At 36.2% G+C, this 9,151-nt stretch overlaps 1 protein-coding gene across 1 annotated transcript; it reads left to right on the top strand.

Moving 5' to 3' along the window:
- The first annotated feature begins 377 nt into the window (after window positions 1-377).
- LOC120109122 (E3 ubiquitin-protein ligase BIG BROTHER-like) lies at window positions 378-8,835 on the top strand. The gene is made up of 8 exons (XM_039122870.1): window positions 378-479; window positions 2,640-2,795; window positions 4,713-4,950; window positions 5,576-5,649; window positions 5,737-5,781; window positions 7,829-7,953; window positions 8,486-8,594; window positions 8,735-8,835. The coding sequence occupies exons 2-8, from the start codon at window positions 2,649-2,651 to the stop codon at window positions 8,795-8,797; spliced, it is 801 nt and encodes a 266-aa protein (XP_038978798.1). The 5' UTR covers window positions 378-479; window positions 2,640-2,648; the 3' UTR covers window positions 8,798-8,835.
- The last annotated feature ends 316 nt before the right edge of the window (window positions 8,836-9,151 follow it).

The following is a 9,151-nucleotide window of genomic DNA, read 5'->3' as shown; positions in this document are numbered from 1 at the left end:
TGGAGATCCATCCAAAAATGATCAAGACTTGAGGTAGGAGTCCTCCAGGAAATGAACGGTTTGACGGTAAAAGTCTTCCTTGGGAGCAAAAGAGTTTAACGCCGCGGGAGTAAATACGCTTGTATCGCTCCGTTCCCTCCGAGAAACCATTACATGGGCCAGACCGGATCAGTGAATCGATCCAAATCGTAAAGCGTATGCACGGTGGATGATAGGCACCCAAATTTAATTTTGAATTATTTAAATATGGGAGGTTAATTTGGTGAGAGACTATTGGACTGGTCCACCACGTCTAATCCATCAATTAGAATTTAGACGTTGCCTCCGCGTTCTTTTTCTCTTTGTTTGCATGCTGGGAACTGGTCCACCGTTGAGATGGTGGACCTGGTCCAACCGATAATTTCTCCGCTTATAGGCTGATCTCCAGGACTCCACAGACCCCAAGGGTAGTGGGCGAGAGACCAGAAGCCCCTCCGCAGGTGAGATTATAGTTCCTCCTCCTCCTCCTAGATTTGCTTCTATTATATTGTTTTCTTGTGAAAATTTCGTTTATTTCTTCATAATTTGGTGCAAAGATGGTTTCTTGGGTCAGTGATGAAAGGAATTTGTGAAAGTGTTGAGCTTTCAGCTTTTATTTTGATGGCTGCCATTGGATTCACAGTTTTAGCTGGTGTCTTCTAAAATTTTCGTACCAATTAAGGGAATTTACTGCGTTTGCTGCAAGAAAAAAGGGATCTTGCTACTTGCCGCTAGGATTTCTTGACCCGATTGGGGAAAATGAAGGATCTTTAGGTGTGTGATGCTCGTGACTTTTGGGATTCGTTTCTGGGACTTTCTTTATGGTGCTGGACTTTGTTTCTTTCCTGCTTATATTGTGATCTTTCCGCTATGATCAGAGAGGAAGCTGTCGATGGTTAATTATTATTCGGTTTATGATCTTTAAACATGTGGCCTTTATTATGTTGAGACATAAATATTTCTCATAAAGAAAATTCTTTTCCATAATTAAGTGTAGTTAATTGTGTTATGAAAACTACGGGACCAAATAAAGAAATAAATTGGATTAATCTTCAATGCAAGAGGTCACTCTGATAAGCAAGGATTGCATTGTAAGAGTATCTTGATGGAAGATGGTGCCCCTGGTGTCGGAGGTTGACTCAATAGTTTGTTATTTAAGGCACCAAGATCATGGCCCCTAATTCATCACTTGGATTTGATTTAATGAGGAGAAAACGTTCAGAAATTACAAAGATTTGGCAAAATTTTCTACAAATTTGGAAAGTATCTGGGAACATAAAAAACTAAGGGCAAAATGTATATGTATTATACGATAATCCCTTGTTCAATGCCTTTTTAGCCCGTTTTAATAACATCTAGTCTTCCCATTTCCTGCTCTTCTTCTGATGCCAGTGATTGTAGCCGTCTTGTCAAGAGGGGCGGGTGTCTTGTCTTTCGCATGGTGAAAGCTCCAGTGGTCCAAGGTTCCTTCAGTCTTGAAACTTCGAAACTCAAACCCCAACCTAGAAAAGGATGCTACAATGTTCGAAATTCTCAACTTAACACGCCCCCTTACTTCGCGACCTCCCACTACTTCATCTACGCCTGTGGAATCGAACTTCACTGCATCCTTATCTGATTCAGCCTTACTAGTGACGACTCCTTCCACCTTACCACTACCCGCTGCTTTTATTAACATAAATCTTGCTTGATCTCGTACAACAGTTCTTCCATTACCAACTTAGCTGCCCGGCGCTGCTATTGGCATAACACCAACCTCACGGGGGGCTAAGTCCTTCTCCAAAGAGCTGCCCAAACCTGGCTAGGTATGGGACAGACTGATTGCACCTACCAGGCACAGGACTTGTGCTCTGCTTTGTGGTGTGCTCTCTTCAGTGGCGTGCTCCCATAAGTACTGAAGGTATGCCATGGTGCAAAAATGGGTGGTATGTTCTGTACTACTTTCACCATACCCATACAGGAGCCTTTAAGATTCATATCCCAGTGAGGTGAGAAAGCACTAAAAAATCAACAGCTTATCGTTCGACACTGTGTTAACTGATCCAATTACTTTTTCCATAGACAACAATAAAACCCATTCTCTGTATGTTAAGTTGACTTAATCACTGTGAATATTTTGTGTTGTGATATAACCATGTTTATCTCATGTTGCCCTCCTTGTTATTATTGAGTATTTATCAAACATTTCTGTTCTGTGCTATGCTTTCTGAGAAGCATCAGACAGTACAGATTAAAATTGTATTGCTTTTTGGAAGGAGAAAATAGTAACATTTTAGATCCAATTAGAAAAATTGTAGTTTTTATCTGTAAATTTGGTTTTATTTCATTCTTCTTTGTTTATATTTAGCTTTATGAAAATTTTGAAACTTTGCATATGAAGTTGCACTTTGCCATTTCAATTGCTTAAATCTTTGTCCTTTTCTACTTTACTATTTACAATGTCTGGTCACAAGTATGCAGCGATAATCATCCTTAAATTTCCTACAAAACAGGAGGACTAACGTTCCAGATCTACTTTTTTATATTTAGTAATAAATTTGATGTCATATGTGTGTCTATGTGCATTCTGGATGATTTCCAGTAGTATTCAGCATTTGGAGTTTTTTTTTTTTCCAAATTAGGTGGCCATCATGGGAATGGAATTTGAGATGAAGGGAAAGCAGCAATCAAATGTTTATTACGTAAATGCCCCGGTCCCTTGTGTGGTGGAAGAGAATTATGGAGGATATTTCAATGATCATGATGTTTCTGCACTGGCAGAAGATCTTCAATCTCAGGTGGGCTTGAATTGAATTTTTTTTGTTGTTGTTTTTTAAAGATTTTGGTGATATAGTTACAACTTGGCAATTTTGAGCTTATTCTTTCTAAAATTATTTATATCAATTGTGGTTCCAAGAATTGCCAAATGACTAGATATTTTCAGATCATGATTGAGAAAATTATCGTTGTTCTCAAACTGATATGTTACTTTGTTTTGTCCGCTAACATAAAGGCAAAATGGTAGATAATATTGGCGACTATTTCATTTCAGCTACAACTCAGCTACAACTGTGGTGATCATTTGAGAAAGTGAACTCAAAGTGGCCAATAAAATGATGTCTTTTAAACAAATTAGAGTGAGCTGGTGCTTTTACTGAAGGAAAGGGAGCTGCATTCTCTTCCTGCTCTTAATTGTGGTGACTCCAGGATTTCATGCAGAAAGAACTTTTACAAGGGGACAGCCACTGGAATAAAAGAATAGTGAATGGAGTGTGAGTCACTTGCATTTGAGGATAGACTCACGGGAGGCCATTTCGTAAATTTTGCCAAAACTTTGGTTTATCACAGGACTTCATTTTGCATACAAAAAACTAGTGGCTATAGGCTCAATATGGAAGATGTAACTCCTGCTATCCAATTAAATTCTATGAAAAACCTCTTCTATGGTGTTCTGCAAGGTATTTTTGTGAGCTTTCTTGAGTGTTTTTCGTTGTAACAAGTGGAGTGAGAATACACCAGGAAGTGCACTCGGCACTTTGTTCTTAATCAGTGAAACCTCTCCCTTATTCTTCTTATGGACATAACCTCCCCTTTCATTTTTCCTGTCATTTTTGTTGTGCATTTCTCATGCTCCTGGAGAGATCCATCTAGTACATTGCAGGGGAGAAACATACTCATTCCCTCTTGTCCTCTCAAGACTGGTGCTGTATATATGTTCCTTAGAAAATTATAACCCTTTTAAAATTCCAATTATATTCAAATATTGAACTTACAATTAGTTAAATGATGTTTTTATTCTCAAATAGAATGTGGCAAAATGGGCTGCAGCAGCAGTGCCTTCATCAAATTTGTATTTTTTCAAAGGTCCAATAGCCTTGTATTTTTTTCATGCAGATATGCATCCAATAAGCTTGTTATATGGCTCTCAGGGAACTGACTCTGATGATCTTACTATTTTAAATTCTTTGGTTCCATAAATATGCACTCGAATAATTTAATCAGTCAATCACATGGATTCTCTAAATCACATAGTAATCATCAAAAATAAAAAAGGAAAAAACCTTGACTCATCAGATAGAAAGGTTGAGAGATCAATCTAAGTACAACTTAACTGGTAGTATCATTTAGTTTGACTCTCTTACAAGAACAACTGCTTGTGTCACCAAAGATGTTACTTCATCAGTCTCACTTGAGAACTAGAGTGGAACGTCATCATGGTTCCATGTGAATGTTTAAACCATACCTACATGTTTGTAGTGTAGGTATTGACAAAGTATATATTAGCACATATTGCAACTTTTTTGAAAGAAATTAGGGCTTGTTTGTATCATTGTTGTTTTTGTGTTTTTGTTTCTCTACAAGTTTGTGAAATACCTCATGCAAATTGATACTAGGGATAGCATTTGCATAAAACTTATGCTATTCCCTGCTTTTATTTTCGCCTTTTCCTGAAAGCAATATATCTTTGCTAGCAAAAGCTCTAAAGCTTTTACAAACAATTTAACAAAATAAAATGGTTCTATCACATATGTTTTTGGTCTAGTTCGTTTTTCTTCTTGGGTTTTTGAAAACAAAAACAGAAAAGAAAAGCAATACCAAATGGGCCCTAAGCTAACTCCAGAATCAGTAGTCAGTTTTCATATCAGTAAACTCCTAATAATTGCAAAACTATTCTATAATGTTGTTTTATTATTTTGTGTAACCTCTCTGTGCAGGAAAGTGTATATGAATCCTTCCTAAGAAATGCTCAGAGTGATACAACAAGAGCTTCTTCAAGTAACAATTCTAGACACAATCATGATCATGTCTCGAAGGAAGCAGGAAGAAATTCTTTGACAACCGCAATAATTGAGTCACAACTATCTCGAGATGAAGCTCTAGCTAGAGAACTGCAAGAGTTGGAGAATCACCTTGCTAGTGCTTCCCTTGGTGGAATTACTGGAAGAGAGGCTGGTAAAGACAGTCTCCAAACAATTTTGTTTTTCTTGAAGTACTTATGGGAGCTAAGTTATTTGTCTGTTATGCTTGTATCATGATTATATTGTTCACTACATTGCTGCATGTTTATCATTTATTCCTCCATTTGGAGGACTGGGCCTTGGGTTGGTACAAGTGGCGAAGGATAACCCATCAAGCTAATACCAATTTGATGGGACTTTGCTTGTCTCAGTTCATGTTTCTATCTATTACTTAGGCTTTATTGTTTATGTGAATCTCTTCTCTATTAATGAGATGAAGTTTGTAAAATGTAGCTTATGAAGATAAACTATAGCATATATATTTTGATAACAAGTAATAATGTCTATTCAATGAACCAAAGAATCATTATAGATTTAATCTATTAACTGCTTTTACTGTATCAATGTTGCAGCAGTTATATCGAAATCATTAACTGTTGACTTTCTCAAAACAATGCTACTTCTTATATGTTGGAGTCAGTAATTTAGATGCAATATTCTAACTTCTCTTTCAATTAGACTTATAAGAGGAAACTACTGAAATTGTAGCATTTATAATTCTTAGTCTGGTATTGACCATTTAATAGTTCTGGCACTAATGATATATTCTCTTGGCATAGTTCTTCAAGACACAGACCCCACACAATCTTCCTCTGCTAATCTTGAACTCAATTTTGCAAGCTCGCCTGTTCAGGTAATTTGCATTGTAGTTTATGATTCTCTGGAAATGCATCATTTCATACATCTGAAACTGAAGTTGTTTATGATTGGTTATACACAGGTTGCGCAGGAAGATGGTATCGACCCAGATAACATGACTTATGAGGTGTGTTTGTCAATACCTGTTTTTTCAATACACACATGTATACATTGACACACGCACACGCACACACGCGCGCACACAAACACATATGTACGCATATGATTATGTATATGCATATTATAAAGGAACTGCAAGCTCGGTTATGCTTACATCTTTCAAGATACTATTCCATCTCTTGGAAGAGAAAGAAGCAAGATGTCAATCTTTCTCTAGAGCTAATACTTCATATGTACTAGCTCTTATCTCCACTTAGGTCATCTTGCTTTGTGCCTGAGTGTCACAAGCCTTGTTGTTTGACTCGTCTAACTGATGATTGGAGTGCTCTCCATATAAATATAATTCAAACTTTTTACATTATAACTCAGTGCCACTGCACCCACCAGATCTGCATACTCTTGCTTCCTCATATCCTTGTCCTCAGTCTGGTGAGTATCTTGTAGACTTATGTGATTTGTCCACAAACTACAGCTTTTCGATATCTATTGAGCAAACTTGGTCTATTACTTGTGCTAAATTTATGGATTTTATACAATTCTACAAAGGATGCACATCCATAATAATTCATTGTAGAGATATTTATTTTAAGTGCATTTTAACTGAGGCTTTGACAAAATTTTCCGTATGTATTGGTCTTTTGCCTTCCATTAGTAGATTCTTGCTCCATTGCACCATTAAGTGGTTGGATCTTCATATGGAAATTTGATTGCTTTGCTAACCTTTTGATAGGTCTAGTCGTTGAGTATTATGTCGCTTTCTGTCTTTGACACTGGTGTAGGGAGAACTTGAGCTATTTATACAGAAAGGAATGAATGCTACAATGTTGCTTACAAAGTCGTACATGCCTACCACATGACATAATGCTGAATAATAATTTGAGTATTGGGATTCTTGTATCACATAACCAGTGGGTCTTAGTACATGCCCTTTAAGTAAACGGATTAGTAGCAGCCAATAGTCATGAGCTTTATAAGCACATCGTACAAATATATATATATATATATATATATATATATATATATATATATATTTGTATATATATATATATATATATAGAGAGAGAGAGAGAGAGAGAGAGAGAGAGTACAATCAAAGATATGCATCTTTGATACACATAATATGTAAAAGAGTAAGAAGACAAGGATCTTAAAAGGTTTTGGTTGGGTTTGGGTTGCATAGAATAAAAGATAGGCTCGAAATTTCTTGTAAGTTGACTCAAGAAAGGAATCTGGATGCTAAATTGTTACAGAAAGTAGGTGAATCCTGAGATTTGAGGATCAAGGTTGGAATCTGAGGGTTTTACAAAGAAAAAAATTAAATCAGTAGAATATGGTTGTAGAAAGTTTAACATAGCCATAATATTGGTGACTGCCAAAGGTAGCAGAAAATCTTCCACTTTACAAGGAATTAATGTCTCAAGGATTCTAAAGATTCTGACAACACTGATTTACTGGTTCTGTAAGATGTCTTATTCAGTGAATTTAGGCTTTCAGTGTTCTCCAACTTTATAATATATCTTAGAGCCAAGAAGCAGCAGGAGGAACTAATGGAATATTAAGTCACGATTTTTCATAGCAAGGGAATTGGTGAGCAGAGGACATCTTTTTGGTTTCAAAAAAAAGAGGAGATCATTATTTGGGAACAGGACTGGCACCAGAGTTCAGTAATCCCAGCTTCTGAGAATTACATGGGCTTAAAATGATTCGACCTCAAAAGATACATGAATCTTCATATTAGAACTCTCAAACACCATAGATTATTAAACTTCGATGCTCTTGATGCTTTTGCATTGCATAAGTATGTGTGATGCATCATGATGGCAAATCATTCTTTGAGTTTCATGAGTTGACATCACCGAATTACTGCACAGTTTTTTCTTCAGATGTAGATTGAAATTAGGCACCATTATTAACAAATGTAACTTATGTTGCACTTTTGACATGAGAAGTACATTCCTGTTATTCATTGTTCTTATTTAATGATTTGTGAGACTACTTCTACTTGTTTTCAGTTATCGACTTCGCAACTGAAATTTTGAGTTTCATAATTTCAGGAATTGCAACAGTTAGGTGAAGCTATAGGTACTGAAAGCAAAGGACTATCCGATGAGCTTATATCCTTCTTGCCAACTTCAACGTACAGAATTGGGTTATTCTCAAAGAAAGAAAAACATGAGGAGTATGTTTTGGTTTAGTTCTTTATTTACTATTATATGTATTTGCTTTTCATCAAAGTACTTTAATATTTGGTAGGCCATGATTATGCTTTTGTGAAATACTGACCAAGCCCAAAAACATGAGTATGTGTTGGTTCATTTCTTTTCTTACTATTATATGTATTTGCTTTTCATCAATGTACTTTAATTGGTAGACCAAATTTATGCTTTTGTGAAATCTTGACCAAGCCTGCTATGAAACTCTACTTCTATATTATTTCTAGATGTCCCGTCATCATAGTATATCTTGTTCTATCCTTTATGGAGAACTAGAACAAGAAGTAGATGGTTTTTGACAGGAGCAACTGAATAACAAATCAGCCAGGCATTATGATCCTGAGCATTAGTTTACAGGAAGTCAGCTTAATTGAAAAGCAAATTACTGAAGGAAATTTTTGAATGCTCAAAATATTTGATATGATATGAGTTGCTTATGTGAGTTGCAGGAGCTCATGTTGTACGTTTGCCTTTCACCAATGGTTTTGTTACATGCAGATGTGTGATATGTTATATGGCTTATAAGAACCGAGATAAGTTGATGACGTTGCCTTGCAAACATCAATATCACAAAACTTGTGTCACAAAATGGTTAAAGATCAACAAGGTAATTTCTTTTTCAATATCATTTCACAACTTATCCATGTTAATTTAGTTTTCTGACGACCAGTCTTATTATAATCTTGGATGTAAATGTTTTTAGTCAGCTTTTCTTTTTTGTATCTGATGCACCTTGATTCTTCAAAGCAAGGTTCGCCGTACTGGTGTGTACCACCCCATATCGGGCATATTATACCATGCTGGTACTGAACCGAGATTTAGTACAAAGGGGTTCCCAAGTCTTGGTACGCTGAACTGATCCCTATACCGCGTTCCAGCAGTTTATCAGCATGGTACAAATACAGGGTCCAGTCCGAGATTGTGAACCTTGCTTCAAAGGGTTGTACATGGTTAGGCTATCCCTATCCAGATGAATTCGATATTGGACATGAATGCGGGGACATTTGTAGTTGATGGAAAACCTGACAAGGAGAAATCAGCTTACAAAGAAAATATTACAGGTGCCTAAAAGAAAAAAAAGAAATACTTCTGATAACCAGAAAGTTACTATTTGGAAACTTCTTAGTCAAAAATAGGAAACAGATTATCAACAATCATATTGCA

Source organism: Phoenix dactylifera, chromosome 2 (assembly GCF_009389715.1).
Source record: "Phoenix dactylifera cultivar Barhee BC4 chromosome 2, palm_55x_up_171113_PBpolish2nd_filt_p, whole genome shotgun sequence".
Taxonomy (NCBI): domain Eukaryota; kingdom Viridiplantae; phylum Streptophyta; class Magnoliopsida; order Arecales; family Arecaceae; genus Phoenix; species Phoenix dactylifera.
Note: the sequence above shows the minus strand (reverse complement) of the source record. Positions and strands in the feature narration are given on the sequence as shown.

Coding starts and splice junctions, on each gene's coding strand:
- LOC120109122 (XM_039122870.1), top strand. CDS start 2,649: ATGGGAATGGAATTTGAGATGAAGGGAAAGCAGCAATCAAATGTTTAT. Junction 5,782..7,828: donor CAGATAACATGACTTATGAG/GTGTGTTTGTCA, acceptor TCATAATTTCAG/GAATTGCAACAGTTAGGTGA. Junction 8,595..8,734: donor AATGGTTAAAGATCAACAAG/GTAATTTCTTTT, acceptor GATTCTTCAAAG/CAAGGTTCGCCGTACTGGTG.